Genomic DNA, 20952 nt, shown 5'->3' with positions numbered 1-20952 from the left:
AGACCTGTAAGTACTGCAGCTTCTGTATTTTGTGATTAGAGAAACAATTCTGTCTTGGTGTTAGCAAACTGACTTCTGTCTCGTGAAAATGTGTTGAGCACTTCAGGTGAAAAAAAAGCTTTTACAGGCCTTAGGAACCATAGTAATAAGCACAGTTTTAAGATTTACTCTGTGGTCTGCGTAGGCATACCTGTCGCCAGTATATATGAAGATTCTGAAATGAATCTTTCTATTTTCTTTCGGTTGTACTGTCTCTTGCAGCAGAAGTAAGTTTGTTTCTTTTCTTTGAAGCTGTTTCTGAAATAGAGGAAGTTACAACTGAGGAGAAGAGGAAAGATACAAAAAAAAAGGATGAAAGTTATCCTGTTTAGTATGGTACTTAATACTGTTTATTGAGCTCCATGTGTGTAGGCTGGACATTAAAAAATATATATATAACTTTATGTATGTGCATGAAATCCTTTTCAGGGTTACGGTTTCAGTTAATAAAATGCTTGCATGTGCTTGACTGCAACCAATTGTATTCAAACTCATTGTTTCTTACTGCTGATAACTTCAAGCTCTTCCAGAAGTTCATGCCTGGAATTCCTTCATGTTATGTAAATCAGATATAAACAGAGAGATGCGCATGCGTGTGGTTGATTACTTTCAATGAGCACTGCTGGAAAGCCTGTATGAGCAGGCTCAGCACATGGGTACAAGTCAAAGACAAGCTTTTCACAATTTTGTCTCATTCTCTTTTCTCTCCACCATGCATTGACATCCAATTAAAATATTCTATTCATTCTGTTTCCCTTACAGTATTTTTGTGGGGTTCTTTCTTGTGTGCTTTTGAGTTGCATCCTGCACATTGTCCTGTTTCAGTGGAATAAGGTGATTGTTTCATTTCTTTTAGTAACAAAGTTCCTGTCATGCATTCATAGTCTAGTTTAGCTGCTGATAAGGGATTAAGAAAAGAATTCTGCGCATACACATACATTTTTGTCTTTTTAATTATCCCTTTCAGAGTACTTTCTTTTGTGTACTACATGGAACATTAGAGTGGATCATGCTCTGATAAGCTTTTGATGAAGATCAGAAGTGCTTTAGGAATTGTGGCATGGCATGATGGGTGCTTGTGGCAAGAGTAAGCAGTGGTTTTGTGCAGGTATGAGGTTTACCTGGAATAACAGTGAGTCCTCCTCTGGCAGTAGCTGAGAGATCAGATGCTGTCACCTGCAGCTTGGAGTTGCACCACACCTCCCACTGTACCTGAAGCTCTCCACGGAAGATGCTGAAGAAGCAGATCTGAACATCTGTGTTGGTTTCATGCTGAGGTTTGCCATAATTTTTCAAAAAAAAAATTCAACTGTCTACTTTGGTTTGGTTGTTACTTAAGCGAAAGGGAAAAGAGGTGTTTTGTGAGAATCTCTTAGGGAACGGATCAGTAGTTACAGGTAGCAAGCAGTTAAAGTACAAAAACAAGCAGACATCCAGGACATGACATCTCATCCTTCTCTTCTTTTTGTCCATGCCCCTGTATTGTGCATCAAAGCTGTTACAAGTCAGAGCTATAGAGAAGAAAGTTTCTGAGGCATGTAGAGTCCTCTCTCTGCAAGATTATCCAAATAACCAGTGCAAAATATGACTGCTGTTACAAATGCTTGTGTGTGTGACACATGCTTAAAAGTGCCTTGAAAGGGGTAACGAACATGAAAATTGGTTGCAAGAAAGTGAAGTTCAGAGCAGGAGATAATATTGAGAGCAGAAACGTGATGCTGTGCCTTATCTAGCACTGTGTGTTCTTTCTTCAGTTCTGTGGGTGACTGCACTGAGGAATTTGACTTGGGTAATTCAAGAAGAGGAAAATTCAGGACTAAGAAGTTTGCTTAATCTGATGAGGTATGCAGATAGGCGTATTGATGTGTGGAAGTTAGGTGCAGCTCCAAAGCTATCAAGGCCTTACGTGTTTAATTGAAAGAGAATGTGGTTTGGTGGCCAGAATAGTTCTGGGGACTTCTTAAGATTGTAAGAATGGGTATTGTATTTGATGATGCAAGTTTCATTAAAGCAATCAGTGGGAATATGTAATAGTGGTAGCTAAACAATGGAAGGATGCTGAATAAGTGCAATAGAGAAGCACAGGCTTTGTATCTACCGTGACAGCTATTTCCCATTACATAGATGTCAAGGTAAATTTAAGATATCTAGAGAAATATCAGAATCCCTTACTAAAAAACCCTCTCTAGGAATTGCAGGTTGTTAGCTAGAACTGCTATTAGATGGTAGGGATTTTATTTTTCATTAACAGCCCACTTGTTTACAGCATCCTGACAAATTTCTCAGAGTTTAGAGGTGGTTGTTCTGAAATGGCATTTTAAAATAGCCTCACAGTAGCTGATGCATAATGAATGAACGTATTGTAATGGACCAGAAATGTCTTAAAACTACTCTGTGGATATTGTATCATTCTGTTGAATTCAGCTTTAGTGTTGTTTGGAAGAAATCTCTGATATGCTGTTATGTGATCTAAGTTTTGTTGTGGGTTTTGGTTTTTGTTGTCTGTTTGATGTCTCAGTTTTGACATGTTTGCATTTCATTTAATACTGATTTACAGAAGCTGATCAGTTTCGTCTGTAAATTCCTCTATGTTCCCCAACAACAGCGAGCTGTTTGTGTGAAAGAGGTTTATTTCAAAACTTCAGAAAAGTAATTAGAAATATATTCACTGCTCATTCAGAAATTATATGCACATGGCTCACAGGCTAAGAAACTTAACCTTTTTTATGCGTGTATTCTGACATCCTGAGCCATAGCTGTGGAGAAGGCTTTACTAAGAAGATAAGCTGTCTAAGGGGGAAGAGTTATGAAACTAGAAAGGGGCGTTTTCTGTCACAGACCAAAATCCGGAGTTATGACCATGAACCTCATGTGCTTTTTTTCCTCTTCAGATAAGTTCCGTGTTATCTCGTCTGATAACTGATTTCCCTCTTAAATCTGCATGAAAATGATCTCTTGAGTGACGCTCTTTCACATTGCCAGTGGCATTGGTTTTGTTGCCCATCCAAACGCTTATCTAAAAGATCCTTTCAAGTACCTACTGGAAGGAGGCTAATCCTATGATGTGTATGAAATTTGCAATTAATATTAGGATTGCTAATGCTTCTGGTAGGCATCCTATTTCACTACAAGGTTTAATTGTGTGCATAAATAAGCTCAGAGACTTAAAACTGGTTTGTATAACAGTGCTGGAGCTCTGGATGGGGTTTGAGGTCTGACTGGAATATTCCTGGTCAGTGCTATACAAATAATGACTTGCAGGATGTTTTCTTAAATAAGATTTTCATCTGGGCTCTGTCTATCACATGCAAGACTGGAGTCCTATGTTGAAGGAATGTTTCACAGCCTGTTAGCCTGGGGCTGTCCTTCTGATCCTCTGAGTCCACAAAGTATTTAATTATGCGCTTCTGAAGAATAAATACTATTGCTAGTGTGGTGTTTTATGGCTGAATAAATTTGACTGATATACAGAATCTTAATATGCCTGACTTGCTTGGTTCTGAAATAATTTGGAAAATATTCTAGCTCTAAATTAAGCAGTGGGGGTAAAGTAGTGTTTTGCAGAGATGTTCAGATAATGAGAAGCTGAACAGAAAATTATATTTAGGACTGTTGTCCTGGCTGTGATGAATAATGATAGAGGTGATGTAAAGAAAGCTGTGCTACATTTGGTAGGTACATTTTGGCTGTTGTGTATTCCTTGTTTTTTTCCCAGTTTCATTGCAGCTGTTTGCTAGTTTTCCAAGTTCTACTAGCGCTCATGGACTGAAATAACTCGCTGTTTACAGGAGCAGGCTGACATCAGTCTGTAATAACCACATGCTAAAGTTGGAAGCATCACCTCAAATTCTATCTTGTACAAGAAAATAAAGACTTGCCTAGCAAATGACTGGGTGGGAGAGCTTACAGGACAACTTAGTGCTGCTTTCTGGCTCTTCTCTTCAGTTGAAGGTGAAAGATCCAGAAACCTTTGGTCTGTAAACAGGCACAGTGCTGTGTACCAAGGTACCAAGATAGCCGCTTCTTGAGTGAACCAATGAATAAAGAAACAAATACTACGGTGTCTCAAGTTTTGTTTGTGATTGCCGCATACTAGGAGCTCAGAGACCTGGGATGGGTAGTTGTGCCGTTCTGCTACAAAATTTAAGCACTTACTGTTTCTACCTACAGCATTTGCCTGCCTTAAAATCTGTATCGGAAAAGATGAAAGGCTAAATTTTACGTGTAAAACGTTTTATAAGTCGTAGAATCACCAAGGTGGGAAAAGACCTCTAAGATCATTTAATTTGCCTCTGATACAAGAATACCTGAAATACAGAAACACTTAACCCCTTTTTGACATCTTCTAGTACTTTGGTTTCTGTTTGGAATGTTTCCGACGCCCACTTGTATCTTTGAATCAGAATCACCAAGGTTGGAAAAGAGCTCTAAGATCATCTAGTCCAGCCATCCACCTACCACCAGTATTTCCCACTGAACTGTATCCCTCAGTGTGACATCCAAACGTTTCTTGAACGCTTCCAGGGATGGTGACTGCACCACCTGTCTCAGCAGCCCATTCCAGTGCTTGACCACTCTTTTAGAGAAGAAATTTTTCCTAACATCCAACCTGAATCTCCCCTGGTACAGCTTAGGGCCATTCCCTCTAGTCCTATCCCCAGTTATCCAGGAGAAGAGGCTGATTCCCCATCTCACCATGTCCTTGTGTCTGGCAGTTGTAGAGATGGATAAGGTCTCCCCCTGAGCCTCCTCTTCTCCACACCTCTCCCAGCTCCCTCAGCAGCTCCCCATAAGACTTGTGCTGCAGACCCCTCACCAGCTTTCTTGCCCTTCCATGGACATGCTCCAGGGCCTCGTTGCCTTCCTTCTAGTGGGGGATCCAGAACTGAACACAGCACTCAAGATGCAGCCTCACCAGATCTGAGTACAGAGGAATGTCACCTCCCTGCTCCTGCTGGCGACGCTATTTCTGATACAAGCCAGGATGCTACTGACCTTCTTGGCCACCTGGGCACACTGCTGGCTCATGTTTGGCCTAGTGTTGATCAGCACCCCCAGGTTCATGTCTTTCACGTGTCTTGCCCGTTATGTGCTGGGAAAGTGGGTAGTACAGAAGCTCTGCAAGTTTTAGTTATGTTTAACATGAGTTAATGTACAGACTTGTATTAAAAATTGCATTCTTATTCTTATTAAGGCTTTTGAGGTTTGAAGTATAGTTATGAGCCCTCATGGTATTTTTCTTTCTCCTGACTTTTTAACTAAAGATGTAGGTTGTTCATTACTTCATTACTACTCCAAGAACTTCTGTGGCTTACAGAAAGATGCAAGCATGTTTGGGGAACACATCTTATGTAAAAAATACAATTTTATTGTAACGTTACTTGAGATGAAGGGAGTTGGGGGAAAAAAAATAAGCAACACTTTGTTATCACATGTGCCAAAAAAAAAAAAAATGTACTGTGTTTTTTTTTAAAGACTAAATTTGGTTGAGATTGTGTATTAGAAACACGGTTTATAGTTTGACCTGGTTTTGTATTAGAGGAGGTCTGTAATGGCTTATTGGTCCCTGCTTGTGTGTCTCTAGTTTTACTTTGGGAGTTGGTAAAAATCTTTCTTCAGACCTTTTTCTTGAGTCATGCATCAAGCTGTATACAAAAGCAGTGTGCTCTGCTTAGGCTACAGTCTGGGTATCAGACATACTTGCAAAAAGTAAATTCTTTCCTTCTCCTCCACGCTTTTTTTTTGGCTTTTAATTTATTTAACTGCAACAATCTGAAATCCAAGTAGGTAAATTCTCAAGTATTTTATCTTCTTCCAGCATACCTCTGTGGATGGATACACTGAACCCCACGTCCAGCCTATCAAGTCCGGTAGCAGACAGAACATCCCCCGATGTAGGAACTCAATTACGTCTACAAATGAGGAGCATCCTCACATTGGAAATTATCGCTTACTGAAAACAATAGGAAAAGGAAATTTTGCCAAAGTGAAGCTGGCAAGACATGTTCTTACTGGAAGGGAGGTAAGACTTCTCAAAAAAAAAACAACAACAACAACAACAACAACAAAAAAAAACCAACAAAAAAAGCTATCACGATATTTCATGTACTCTTTGGCTATCTTCATAATGAGTATTTCCACTTTCCTTTTACCTTTCTCTTCTCAATAAAAGAGCCTCTCTTTCGTATGAGTGGTTGGAAAAAAGGTCAGGAAGTTTGTTGCCCACCAAAGGGTATTTTGGGTTTTTTGGGAGGAGCTCCGTTCATCCTCTTGTTTCCCCAAACCAAAGAAAACCTTACTGGTAGAGTATGTTTTGGTACTTGGGAGAGGTGGTTTTCCAGCAAACAGGGTAACACTGTTCTGTCCAAATACTGACAGAAGTATAAAATGATTCTGCTGTGGTATGATCCAGTGGCAAAGCCCTGAACTCCTGCTTGTAGAGCCTGATTGTTGAAAAATTTTGCCTGCTGAAATGTGTAAAAGCATACATATGCATGTCTTAAAGGCACATGTATGCTGTTGCTCACACATATGCAATATATTGTCATTCACACATTTCTCCGAGTTTAATCTGAATTTCTTTTTTTTTTTCCTTCCCCAAGGTTGCTGTGAAAATAATAGATAAAACCCAGCTAAATCCTACTAGTCTGCAAAAGGTAAGAGCCTATCGTGGCATCTGAAACTATAATCAGTTGAACTTCGACCTTTTATTTCCTTTGCAAAAATATTTGGTCTTTTTATCTGGTTAAATAAACATCTCTGTGTATGTGTGACCTCTGGAGACACTGGTATCCTACAGCCTTCACTGCGATGTGCATGTGCAATTTGTTTGCTAGCAGTTACTCTACGGTTCCTAACCAAGCACTACTTCTTTGCTCTTCCTTCTTCCTATGGCCTCAGTTTTTGCTGACAATAAAATGTGTGTCTAATTAGTTACACAAATAACTTGTCTACACACTAAATCAAGATTAAATGCTATAAAGGACAGTGTTTTTCTTGGATTTTTCTTTAATGGAGTAATTGTTTTTTTGTGGAGTTGTGAGAGGGCCAGTTTCTATGGCTTTAATGTTTTCTTTTTTTTTAATTTGTTCTTGCAACTTCAATAAAACATTTGTTAAACTCAAGTGACCCTTGGCAATTACTTTTGTGCACAGAATTGAGTGGAGGTAATTGGAACATTCTGGTTGGTTTGCTGCACTGTCAGTACCTGCAGATAGACATTCAGAAGCCCTCTGTAGGCACTGTCATGCTGTAGTAAGTTTTTTAATAAATTGTTTTTGTTTTTTTTTTCTTGTTCTTTGTCTTCTGTTTGTTTGTGCCATTTAACTTGCATATATTTGTGTTTTGACTAAAGCACAGAAAGGTTTTGTCCTACTGGAGGTTACCCATTAAAAAGAAAAAGGGTGGTTTTTTGTTTATAGATACTTGACTGCTGTTGTAACTGTAGAATGAGAAAGAAGCTGAGACTTATTGCTGTTCCTTTATCTCTGGCTGTCGTTGTTTTTGGGTCTTTTTGTGTAACTTTGTACGTAGAGAGTTGTGAATAACTTAGCTTTAATTTCTTTTAGCTCTTTTATTTGTTTAATTTCTGCTCTGTGGTGTTTTTGTTGTGCATAAGTTCTTGAGGATTTTCTTTAGTTCAATCTGTTGAGCAGAGTCCATGCGAAAGCGTTGCTGTCCTTAAGGCCTGTCCTGTATGAAGAAAATCTCTTTGCAAGTTGGGGAGGAGGGACCCATCAGAGCAGTACTTGACAGAGTATATGGAGGAAATCTTATCCTGCTCATGTAGCTTGTTCATGTAGCTTCTTTCCTACCTAGCTTGGCAATTACTCTGGGACAGTTAGATGAGCAATAAGGAGGTGAAAGATGTGTTTTGCCAGTGTGTTTCAATCGAGTGGCCTTTTAGTTCCAATCTCCAAATGAATTGTTCCATTTTCTACACTGCTTTACAAGAAAACAGAAATTAACATCCAAATCTACAGAAAACACTTTTTTTTCTTAAGTCTTGTAGTGACAGTTTGGGACAAATTAACGAGAAGCTGTTGGTGGAGATGTAAAGCTCAATATGTTCCTGTCATAAATGAGGAGTATTTTTGTGGAAATAATCAACATATCCTTCGAAAGTACTGGATTTCTGATTTTCAAATTGATACGTTCTCTTTCACTTACAAGGCAAAAATTGCAAACAAAAACAGGATGAATGAGTGTTCAGTGAACTTTGTGCTCTAAACACTGTTAGGTTGTGAGATAAGAAATGCTTCAGTCTGCGGATTATGGCATACAATAGAGTTTAACTACTTTTGAGCTCTGTCTGTATATTAGGATAGGGAAAATGAAAGATTTGTTCTCACTGAAAGGAAGATTTAGATGCTCTTTTAAAAACAATGCCTTTTAAACATCTGCGTAGATTGAAGTGTACAGTCAGAGGAAGAAAAAAGAAGCCATTGATTAGATGTGATGCTGCTTGGGTTGCTTTAATCTTTTTACTTTACTTCTAATTATTTAAAAAGTTCTTGGTTTTTGTTTGGTAAACTTTTAACAGTCTAGGTCTTATTTATTTTAACTCCTAATTTCTGTGTATTTTTGTAGCTTTAGAGAACTCATGCTTATGTTTTTCAGAAAGTTTTATTACATCAGTAATTGCTTTATTGATAAATGAGTTATAATTCATGCAAATAATTGGGGTTAGAATTACTGTTAGTATTTGATATCATCTGCATTAAAAATAATAAAAATATGTAGAAGTTACTCTGTGGAATCTCCTAGTTTCACTGTCATCTTTTATAATGTTAAGTACAGAAAGAAAAATGGAAACATTTGGTTCCTTATGTTTTATTGAATCTCAGTGTGGCCAGAATTTTTATTATTTTATCCATTGAAGTTGTGTGTAGGACTGTTAAGCAGTCAACTTTTCTTTAAGATGTAACACTGGAAGCGGGGAATGGTGATAGTACCATGATTTAAATAGGAACAGATACTTTTCTAGTGAGTGTTTATAGCAGAATGCTAAAGCAAGTTGCTACCACAGAAATGCCAGTCCTGAGTTTGAGCTCATCAGAAGCAGTGTAGCTGAGAATACTGTCACTTAATGGAAGCAGTAAGTTGTGTGCAGGTCAGCGAAACGTGTAGCCTTCAGTACAACTTTGGGATGTGTGTTATTAATCAGACATGACAGAAGTGTAGTGATCTTGGATTTTGTGAATGAGGTCTGTACCTTCTCTGTTACTGCCATATAAAGGATACAAAGGGCAATTAGGCTTTGCTTTAGTACTTGCTGCTGACCTAATTGGGTAGAATGAGCTGAAGCATCCTCATTTCACATGTGCTCTTCCAACTTGTAAGCAAATATTTGAGCGTGTACTCAGTTGCTGCTAGTGTCATGCAAGCAATGAAAGTTTAGGTTGACCTTAGCCACAATTTGTGCCGCGTTGAATGGCCAAGCAATTTTGCAGGTATAGTCAAACAAAAACATCGGGTGTTAAGTAATGACAGAAATAAGCTGTCCTTGTGAATTTTCCATTTGGGCTCACTGGCGTGCAATGTGGTAAGTTGTCTTAAGTTCTAATATTCTTCTTGCTTCAGGACCTCTATTTAAATAGGTCAGCAGCATTGAATTAAGAATTGTTTGCCTTTCTAATTTTTCACTGTGTGGTTCTCGTTCTGTGAGCACCTGCGTAAGAGACAAAACGGGCTTTTATTGTGGACTTTTGTCCAGATAACAGTGCATTGTTCTGACCTGGCTTTTTCCACTGTCATGATAGTAACATTTTCCCAAATGTAAGCATTTGGGTTTCATAATAACTTGAATTTATGTCAATACCTGTTCTATTTTCTGCGTGTCAGTTACATGAAAGCATCTTCTTGTATTGGCTTTGCTGGTGATGTTTTTGAAATAGCATTCTGGTCCTCCTACATAAAACACTTGGAGAGCAGAAGGTGCTTTTGTTCTGAGTAGGCTTCATTAGTAAGTGACACTTTCAGGTTTCCCCATTTCAGCAGTTCACTGGGCCTTGTACTTGTTAACCATATCTTAGGCCACAATTTAGCTTCTTTTGACTTTCTTCATAATACAACAAAAACAAGTGATTGAAATTTTTCCACATCTGCTATGCGTTATCTGTTTGTAGCTATTTTCTCTTTGTTTTATTTTTTAGTGTCCCTTCTCATACTGATTTAGAAACTAGGTTGACTTGCTAAGATTTTTAGTTTGATTTTCAGTGACTTAAAACAGTCAATCCTGATGGTAGATGTCAACCTGACAGCAAGCAGATCTCTTCATTTTCTGCAGTGTGCGCGCTGAAAAATGAAACTGCAAAAGCAGGAATTGAGTTTTCAGGCCTTCTGCCTTTTCCACAGGTACAAGCTCTGCAAATTGAGTATGGAGTTTGCTGTCCTGTACTGTAAGTGAAGCTATAGAGGCTATTACCCATTTGCAAAATAAAATGCTTGTTTGAGAACTTTCTGAATGGGAATGCTTTTAGGACTGAAGACCAGCCTTAGAAATTTGTGGTAGGCAGGGGAAAGGGAAAACAGAGTGCTTTCATCTTTTGAGTGAGCAATATTCTAGTGCTGCCTGCATTTGTAGACAGGCAGACCATCCCACTGGTAAAATAGCAAGTTTCCATTCAGCTTCTGCCTGATGTAATCTGTTTGGATGAGTATCACCCAAGATAATTTCTGCTGTTTCAGCCTTGCCCGGTTCCTGCTTTAAGCATACATGCACATTTCAACCTGCAGGATAAGTACTTTGGAGTAAACAACAAACAAAACAACCCCCCAAAACAAACAAACAAAACAAAACACCAGCATCACAGAATTGCCATCTCTGCCATCAAGCACCTCAGAACTGCTCTCCAAGAAGAAAATATCCTATTTCACCTCTGTGAGTTGATGTGGTTCTTTTAAAAAGTTGAGACTTGTAAAAGGTTGAGGCTGTTAATACCTTTTCATGTATTCTTGATTACTACTAGCACTGCGTATCTGCTTTGACGTGAGAACATATGCTTCAGTTTTTGGAAAAATTTCTATTCAAGAGGATTTGTAATATGAGGTGTTGGGGGTGGGCTGGGGAAATCTATTGGCGTTTATATGGAATAAACCTATGCCCCAACCTCGGATCATAATGATGTGTTCTGTTCAGAGCCCAAGCAAGGAAATGTTTCATAGAACAAAGTATGTGCATGAGGCTGGTGGTCAGCTCTATTGTCCTTAATACAGAACTTATTTTTATGTCCATTTCATTCCTGGCAGAAAAATTACAAACATAGAATGAAAGTTCTTGTTGCTAGGAAGACAATTTTGAACCAATTAGTAAACTTCCAAATCCTTTGAGAATATTGAAAAGAATAATGCACGTGTATTTTGACAGTGGTGTGCTTCATGTTACATGTAAAATTGTGTTCCTTTATGGTGTTTTTTCTAAATCTGAAATTGTTTATAGAAATCTAATATGCAATACTGCTTCTGAAGACCTGTTCATAACTTTTATACTAATGTTAATACTGTTAAGTAATGAAGTTCCATTCCGATCTTCTGACGGGAATTGCAGTTTTGCACATATATCTGCTTAGTAGCTTTTCTCAAGCAGTCCTATGATGCAGTCCACTGGTTTTGATTTGTTAGCTTCTGATGAATTAGTTTACAGCTTGGTGTGATGGTTTTTAACTGGCTTTGTGAACAAACAGGAAAATTTTGCAAAAGTTCATTCTGGTGCGCAGTGTTACGCACCCATGTGTTCCATTCTGAACACAAATGAGCTGCAGGGTGTTGCTCATGTTTTCCCAGAGAAATATTTGTGTTGTCTCAAGCATCATACTTTAACTGAAGTGCTACTCCACTATTTCAGGAGGTGTTCAGTCTCCAGCTTGCATCATTGTGCTTTTTGTAGCCTTTTGCATCAAGACTAATTTTGAAAATAGTGAGATGTCCTCTGAGACATCAGATGAGCAAAACAGCCACAATCACTGAGCCAGATTTTTATGCAAGGAGGGCTGCAGTGAATGTTTCCAAAATAGTTAAACGCTGTACTGAATGAAGACAGTGAGCTTTTCCCTACATTTCAGTGACCTACTGGGTCTGGAGTGTGTGTAGCACAGTGAATAAATTGGAGAGTGGGGATACGCTGCTCAGTGAAGTAAAACAGTGCAACTTACATGGTTCTAAAAGCTGTAAATACTGCTAAAGAAAACTGTGTAGTCCCTTTAGGTTTCTTCTGTTTGTCTTCTTCCCTTTCAGCCCCTAGGTCAGTCTTGCAACATCTCTTATTTAATTGGTAAAACCAAAAATGCTTGAAATGCAAGAGCAAAGACCTCTTAAAACTCTGTCTTCTTTCTGGTTTAAACAACAAGAACTAAAAAAGAACGTTTTTGTCTTAGATGTATGCTTAGGTGCAAGTTTGGTTTTGATTACTTGACTCAGGATCATCAAGCAGACTTCAGTAATAAACCTTCCAGCCTTAATGGGAAGGAGAAAGGACATTGTGATCAGTGACCCATCTGTGAGAAAAGGGAACTTTTACACTTCACCTCTGTGGAGCATGAAGTCTGGAATGTCAGGATTCCTGGTCTCTGATTCTGTTTTAACACTGTCTTAAGATTTTTTTGTTTGTTTTGTTTTGTTTTGTGATAGTACACCTTACATGTGCCCTCTTACTTAGAGGTAGTTCAAGATAGTTAACAGAGCTTGCAAGCAATCAAAGCAGTCAGCTCACAGAGGGATAACAACTGCTTGTGCTTGCTTAGAGAGATTGTGGATGCCCCATCCCTGGAGGCATTCAAGGCCAGGCTGGATGTGGCCCTGGGCAGCCTGGTGTGGTGATTGGTGACCCTGCACATAGCAGGGGGTTGAAACTTGATGGGCTTTGAGGTCCTTTTCAACCTAGGCCATTCTATGAATATTTTCTATGAAAATATTCCATTCTTTTTGGTCAGAGGAAACCCTAAAAGTTGGTATTGCAGAAGGAGCTATAAAATTAGTTTGTTTTGTGTTCGTATAAAGCTTGAAAATGGGTGCCTTTTTTTGTAAATGGCTGGTTGTAATTTATGCTCTTCACTGTTAAATTGGTGATTATTACATTGAATAATATTCAAGGTGTGGGTTTCATTCACTGGAGTTCACTGGGCTATTTTTTATGTATACTATCTTAAGTAACATACTCTAAGAATGTGTTCTTACTTCCCAACAGTTGTTTCGAGAAGTACGAATAATGAAGATACTGAATCATCCCAATATTGGTAGGAGTCCTGTATTTCTGCAAACTACTCTCTTTTTATTATACTGTTTACTCTCTGGGTTTTATTCTAAATGTTCTTCACTGTTAAGCTTTTGTTCCTTAAACTTCTGAGATAATAGGACAGTAGGCATTGGGCAAATACATTTCTGTCTCACTTTATTGACCCTGCTTGAAACGAGATTATTGACATGAGGAGATAAAATGTATAGTCCTGAAAAACATCGACATTGAGCACTCTGGTCAGCCAAGGGACCAAATTTCCCTCTTTACACTGAAATTTCTAGTTTCTTAGGTGAAATGAGCAAAACTCCATTGTTTCAGTCTAGGAAAGACTCCTGCCACCTGATATTTCCAGAAAATTAGACTTGCCAAGCATGTAATTTTCCCTTTCTGCTTTAGTTCTTTCACCTACCCCACAGCTTCAGGGCCCTACTTTGTGATGACAATTCTTCTGGCTGAGGAGGGCTGGACAGTCTTGTTCCAGAGACACTTAATGTTCCTGAATCGGCCAGAGGGCTTGTTGCATACAAGGTATGGACAAGGCATACAAGTTACTACATGCTAGGCACTCCCTTTTCATCCCTTGAATCGTTTGTTGCTTTTCCAACATTCTTAGCTTCTGCTGGTTTTTGTTTTTGTTTTTTTGGGGGGGGAGGGGAGAGGGAGGAGCTGTGGTGGTGATGTGTTTGTTTTAAATGTGTGATGGCTATTGGTATCTGTGGGAAGTCTGTCAGACTTAACAGTTCTGGTAGCTATTCAGTTTTTAGTTGGTCAGCGTGTCAGTTTTCTAACAGAGAACAATTTACTGGTGAAACAGGGAAGGAAGTCTGTCAAATTAAACACTAATTCTAGCATGAACCTGTTTGTATAGTATGCATAAACTTCTGAGGAAACTGAATTAATGTGCTTTATTATCAACCCTGAAAGTAATTTTGCTTTCTCCCCCACCCTCAAAAGAGTGCTAACCTGAAGGAGATACAATTTCCTTGCAGTGTAATGTTCTCATTGGCAATAAATAATACTCACTTCGTGAATAAGGATTTGGTTGGGTTTTTTTTGTTTGTTTGCATTGTGCTTTTGTTCCCCCCCGCAATCTCTCATTCATTTTTCTTCCAGTGAAATTATTTGAAGTCATTGAAACTGAAAAGACATTGTATTTGGTAATGGAATATGCCAGCGGGGGTAAGTGAATTCTTAATTCTGCTTTAAGGATGAACTGAAATGCAGAAAGCCATGCCGCTTGTGTGCCTTGGAACAACTTAAGGATTTTATGCTTAGTGGGTTATTCCAGTCCACTCTTCAGAACCATCCTAGTAGACGTCCCAGGTCATACTCTTTCTTGCTTGCATGATGCTCTGTAAAGTAACCTATTAAATTTGTGCTTAAGGGTAGTTACTGATCTAAGGTTTACTGCTGAAAACCTCGTGCTAATTCAGGGTGAAAACTTGACTCAGTATCTGCCATATTTAAGCAAGCACCAGTCCTCATTCTACCTTGAAAATGTGTGCTAAACACTTGGAGAGGCAGGTCCAGGGGATGTGAATAAGGAATAAGAAAAAGTGGGACCAGCAGATCATAAAGAGCATAATGGACAGTGAGTGCATGGCATGGGAAGCTGCTTATCAACTGAACGAAACTGTTTGAACGTGGGAAGGGAACCCAGCACAAGGCCAGTTAGGAAGGGCTGTTTGTCACACAGTGCAAAGATCAAGGTCTGGACAGAATTTTAGTGACTTTATCTTAGAGAACAACTGGGAAGAAAGGAAAGCAAGTAGTGCATGCACTCCTGAGTGAAGTATCTAGAGATGCGCAGAACAGATCTGACATAGAAGTCCTCTGATTCCCAGCATATTTTATATACAACATAAGTTTTTTAAGATCACAAGTCATTTTGTTCTGTCTCATAGTGTTTTTTAGATTTGTGCTGGATAACTGAGGAAGTCTTAGTACAAAGGTTTTTAATGTTTGTATTTGTTGACTGTTACATGTCTAGAAGAGTAAATGAATGCAAGCAGTGAAATGCAGTTTTTCCTGTCTGCTTCTATTTCTCTCTGCTCTGAAAAGGGGAGGGTTTGTTTTCAACCTTTGCCTGATTGTGCTGTACAGTCAAAAATATAACTGTGGTTGATAGGACTGATGTTTTCTCATATTTATGTTTAGGAGAAGTGTTTGACTACTTAGTTGCACATGGAAGAATGAAAGAAAAAGAAGCTCGTGCAAAATTCAGGCAGGTATGAAACTAACATTCAATCTTTTGAGTCTATGGTATTTTCAAATAGACTTGAGTGTGTGCATACTTTTTTTTTTTTGCTTTAAAAAAGAGAAAGTTCATCGTTGTGGTAATGTTTATTAAAGCTGGAGTCGAAAAAAATGCTGTGGAAGAAATATCTGCTTCCTACGTACCATCTAAAAATAGTAATAGGCTGCTTTAGATTCTTTTTAGTGGATGTTCCTAAGGGCCACAATTTTTATTGTGACTCGCTTGAGGTTTTCATCGTTTCATGAATACTTTGGAGTTTAACAGACATTCTATCTAGAGATGTTGATATTATTGCATATCTCTTGCTGTATCTTGTCACATCGTTTTCTACAAGGGACATTATGTAAAAGGATTTTATATCTTATTTACAAACCTTTTCATCCTAATTTTTTCTTGCACTGTTTTTGTGAAAAGCTTTGATAGATTGATGAGCAAAATTTGGAGTTAAAGTGTATGCTTAACATGTAAAGAAACTTCTTTTAACTTTTTAACTGTTTTTAACTTTGTCTTTTTGTTATGCAAATGAAAAAGATACATATGACAATGTGTAATGAACTGTTCTGTTGATGATGAAATGTGCAGGTACTGGTATTTCAGATGATAAAATCTGAAGTGGAACATTCAGCTACTGATTTTTCAAAAAAATTATGATTTCTCTTTATAGCTATTGTGCAATCAGTATTTAAAACAGATGCTTCTCCGCATCTGTTACCTGCATGAGGAGTTTGTATTATGCTTTTTAATAAGAAGATGAGTTTTGGTATTTGAGATTTTATGAAACGTACATGAATGTTTTCTAAAAGGACAGCTTTATGTATTAATTTTTTTTTTTTTTTTTTTTTTTCTGAATCATATCAGGAGCTAAAATTACTAAATAATACACAAAAATTTATATTGAATTTAAGCTAAAATATTTCTCTGATTGTCTTGGTGTTTCAGATTGTATCTGCAGTGCAGTACTGTCATCAGAAGTGCATAGTGCATCGTGATCTTAAGGTAAACTGTTATTCATTCTTCACTGTAATGACTGACAATGTAGACTTAATTTCATTATATAAATTTATCCTTGCTGTAGACTCTGAACAGATGGATATGGGAACTATCTCTTCGCGTTTTATTCTTGATTTTCTGAAGCACAGAAGCAGTGTAGCTTGCTTGTTGGAACAGGGGTAAGACAAGAACAGAATGTGTGCTACTTTCATCTCAGTTTTGGCTCTGAGAGAAAGATGTGCTCTCTGAAGAATTATACCTGCTGGCATACGGATATCTACTTACTGAAGCTGCAAAAGTTCAATGGCAGCAGTCAACACCACTTAATTAAACTACTTTCAGTTAAAAAATGTATGTATTTCAGGATATAGAAAATATTCACTTCTTAGTGATTCATTAAAAAAAAAAGTAAGATTTTTAATCCATATGAATTTCTGGTTTATACTTCAATTCAGGCCAAAAAATACATTGACGGTAAACATAAATTATTCCAATTTCCTTTTATTTTTTTTTTTAAATGTGCTTTCTGGTGCTTTTTTTCCTGTACGCAAATACCAGGCCCTGTTAAAGAATTCTGCAGTTGCATGCACAGCCTAAGCCTTTAGTCTGAAGTTGTCTTCATGCCAAGTTTAGATATCATAGAACTTGGACACAAGATCTTCACCCAAAAGCTGGCTTGTACTCTTGCTTTCATGTCTGTGTTTACAGAGAAAACACTGCTGTAGGTTCTTTTTTGTTAGTGTATCTAAATATCTGTGAAAAGATTAATTTGAATAATTCCAGCATTCTGCCTTCAACCTCTTTCTTACAAACCTGGTCCCTAATAATTGTTGATATGCCAGCTACTGGCATATGTAAGGTACCACACAATCCATCCTTTACTCCTTCTTGCCCAGCACTGTTGTCGTTGGATGCTGGAGGTGCTACTGTGTGGCCAATGCTCTTAAATCAGAATGGAAGGAAAAAACTTACAAAATCTTGATTTAAAAATAAATACAATAAATTCTTTTCCTTCTTATGTGGTGGTTTGGCACTTCTAATGTTTTGTCAAGCACCCTGGAGCAGCTTGCTCCTGCCACTGTTATGGGCTTTCTAGAACGCGGAATCTGCAGTGCCTGTTGGCTCAACTGAAGAGCTCCCTTCATTGGTCTCCTTTTAAGTACATGAGGCTGAGAGTGGGAGAGAAGAGAGAGCTGTCTGTCTCCTTACCCTTACCTTGCACTTGCTTGATCTGCACAGCTACATAATTGACTCTTGCTGTATTTATTTAGCATCCTGCATCTTGCTCTTTCTCCTAGAGCTCTTTGCAGCCTCTACCCTTAATTCCCTTCTTAGCTGCTTAGCATGCATACACTTCTTTGGCCCTGAAGCGTGCCCAGAAAAGGGCATTGAAACTGATGAAAGGTCTGAAGCACAAGTCTTATGGGGGATGGCTGGTGAAACTGGGATTGTTCATTTTGGAAAAAAGGAGGCTCAGGAGAGACACTACTGCTCTATACAACTGTCTGAAAGGAGACAGTGGCAAGGTGGGGGTCGGCTTCTTTTGGGTAACAGCGGTAGAACAAGAGGTAGTGGCCTTAAGTTGTGCCAAGGGGAGGTTCGGGTTGGATATTAGGAAAAAATTCTTAGAGTGGTAAGGCGTTGGCACAGGCTGCCCAGGCAGTAGAGTCATCATCCCCAGAGGTGTTCAAGAAACATGTGGATGTAGTTAATGAACATGGGTTGACAGCTGGACATGATGATTTTAGGGATCTTTTCCAACCTTAATGAGTTTTTGATTCTTCGTGTAACTCAGAAGACTATGGAAAACTGCTCTGTGGCATTTGCATGGTATCCCTTTTAACACCTGTTGTAAGTGCTCTGCTGCTGTTCTTTTTCCTTGTTTCAAGATAGACAGAAAGACTCCAAAATCATGCGTTAGTTTACTTTCCTCCCTATGTTTTCTCTTACATAGAGTTACGCTAGGCTTATTTGAAATGTTCAGCATGAAGTGTGATTGAGAACCAGTCAGCTTAGCCAATGGAAAATGCATAACCTAGAGCGAAAAGGACTAAATGTATAGTTATGAGGAAGTGTTCTCACTTCCTCTCTCCTTTCCAAACATTGTCTGTCATCTCTCCAGCTCCACACAAAGTTTTAAGTGAGAAAAAGGAGGAAGAGACAATTTGTAAAGTTGTCTGTGTTCACATCTGCTTCTGATAGTTTTCTCCAAGTTAGGGCATGGCTGACCAATTCACTTCATTAGCACCTTAAAACAGAGGTCTAGTATTACAGTGGGGATTTGATGAGCTTTTGTATTTTTTTAAGAGGAATAAGGGTAAGCTATGATATATATGTTACTTCTGACTCAAGTAGGAAGAGGCATGTAAGGTGCAAGTGAGTCCAGTGTATTCTGGAAAAAGGGGGACAGTGTAAGGCCCACTGCTACTTAAACTGTCTCCCATTGATTTGCTTCTGTGAAACTAAAAAGCTTGAGTAGAAAGGGTTATAACTGAATCCAGCTTTGTGCTCGCAATATGATGCACAAGTCTTATCATACTCTTCCAGTGACTGTTAATGCTTTTTGATCTGAATATCTAGCCATAAAGATTATAGTCTTGTTATTTGGCGTATTAGAAGTGTGTGTGTGTGTGTGTGTGTGTGTGTGTGGAGGGGGGGAAGAGGAGGAGAAAGAGAATAGGTGGGCTGTTGTTTTTTAGTGGTTTTGTCTGAATAAGAAACCTAAAAGTGCAGGGTCTCAGGGTAGCTGTGTACTGTTGAACTAGGAGGACTATTGTAATCGCTGAGCAGCTGCACTGACAGTAATGTTTTCACCACAAGGAAAATGAAGTCTTTGTGCAGTAATGTAGAAGGCTGTCAAATCTGGAAAATATTTCAGAGTGTGTCTGCAGGCACATCAGCTGGAACCAGCTGAGATTACAGGTCATGAATTGGGAAAATAAAATATTTTCCAGGAAAATAAGTTAGTGAAAATGGGCTATATTTTGTTCCTGACAAAGGCTAAATTCTGTCCCCCAGCTATTGGTTTGAAATATTGGTAGACTCCTTTCCTAGTCATTGAATGCGATGAAATTATTAAAAGTAAAGCCAATGAGGGGGAGGAGGAAGGAGAGAACACGTATTTACTGCTGTTAGCAAAGTAAACAAGTTCAGTGATCCTAATCCAAGAGATGCGTGGTGCTGGTTTTTCTGATTGTTTGTTTCCTTCTCCAAGTGGAAGGAAAGAACAGTTATTAATCTGTTTCGAAGAAGACTCAACTGAGCACAGCATCTGATGAGAGAATTCAGTGTTAGCTATAAAGCTGACATTTGGCAATTAAGAGAACATCGCACTTTGGCAAATGCCTGACCCGTTTGAAAAAAGAGATTCCTGCACTTATTAGTTTCTGGGAAGTAGTGCTGATGATGTGTCCATGAGGAGCCTGGACACAGATGAGTAAACACTGCGGTTCTCCTGCACACAATGCATAGCATCCTTGTTTTAGGAAATGCACTTTATTCTTTTCCAGTAGCATATGAAAATTTCTCTAACCATATTCTTTTTATCTTTTGCCCTGCCTATGATGTTAAGGTATAAAATACTGTCACTGACTCTTTGGGTTCCCGAATACTTGCTTCTGCATATTTGTAATGCATTCTATTCACACAGTCGTAGTTGAATGCCCACTAGCACTGAGATGTATAATACTCCATTTTTCATACAGTGTAAGAATTGAGTGTTAATGTTGTTACTGCTAAAGCAAAACACTAGCAATAAGGTGGGGAGAATTTTTTGGTGCAGGTTGCTAAGGTAGGACACATGGCTTTTCAAGTCTTGAGTACTTTCTAACATCTACCCCACCAAATGGAAGATGAATGTTTGGGATTCAGTGTATGCTTCACGGTGTCAAAACCTGAAACTGCTGTTTTGAGAAGTCCAGGTGCTTCAATCTGACACTTAACAGTTCTGTTTTCCTAACTAAAAACAGTCAATTTTCAATCTTAGTAATACATTAAGGGGGATTAGTTCCTTTCTTAATGCAAGAAAGATGCAGAAGATAAAAGAATTTTTCATTTGTTAAATGATGTGTTAAATGCTATGATATATTGGTCTTCTACCTAGCTTGTCCTTCTTTTATTTTTCTCTTAGGCAGAAAACCTTCTACTTGATTCAGATATGAACATTAAAATTGCAGACTTTGGGTTTAGTAATGAATTTACAGTTGGTAATAAACTGGACACGTTTTGTGGAAGCCCACCTTATGCTGCTCCTGAACTTTTCCAAGGAAAGAAATACGATGGTCCTGAAGTGGATGTGTGGAGTCTTGGAGTGATATTGTACACACTAGTAAGCGGATCGTTGCCATTTGATGGTCAGAATCTAAAGGTAGGCTTTTAATATGAAATCTAGGCTTTTCTTCTTTAAGTTTTCTGTGTCATTTGTAGGTTCATC

At 38.4% G+C, this 20952-nt stretch overlaps 1 protein-coding gene across 6 annotated transcripts in view; it reads left to right on the top strand.

Moving 5' to 3' along the window:
• The window catches only part of MARK1 (microtubule affinity regulating kinase 1), a gene marked incomplete at both ends in the record, with an annotated part of 53609 nt that overhangs the window by 15045 nt on the left and 17612 nt on the right, over nucleotides 1–20952 (top strand). For 5 of the 6 annotated variants that reach the window (XM_079550563.1, XM_079550562.1, XM_079550561.1 and 2 more), the window contains 7 exons: nucleotides 5858–6061; nucleotides 6642–6695; nucleotides 13223–13271; nucleotides 14387–14452; nucleotides 15431–15501; nucleotides 16470–16526; nucleotides 20650–20886. In XM_079550563.1, the coding sequence (XP_079406689.1) occupies nucleotides 5858–6061; nucleotides 6642–6695; nucleotides 13223–13271; nucleotides 14387–14452; nucleotides 15431–15501; nucleotides 16470–16526; nucleotides 20650–20886 (738 nt within the window). The remainder of the gene's footprint in view (nucleotides 1–5857; nucleotides 6062–6641; nucleotides 6696–13222; nucleotides 13272–14386; nucleotides 14453–15430; nucleotides 15502–16469; nucleotides 16527–20649; nucleotides 20887–20952) is intronic. The other variant, XM_079550564.1, reaches the window with a different exon arrangement.

This window comes from Tetrao urogallus, assembly GCF_951394365.1.
Source record: "Tetrao urogallus genome assembly, chromosome: 2".
NCBI classification, from domain to species: Eukaryota; Metazoa; Chordata; class Aves; order Galliformes; family Phasianidae; genus Tetrao; species Tetrao urogallus.
The sequence above is the reverse complement of the archived record's forward strand: the minus strand, read 5'-3'. Positions and strand labels throughout refer to the sequence as shown.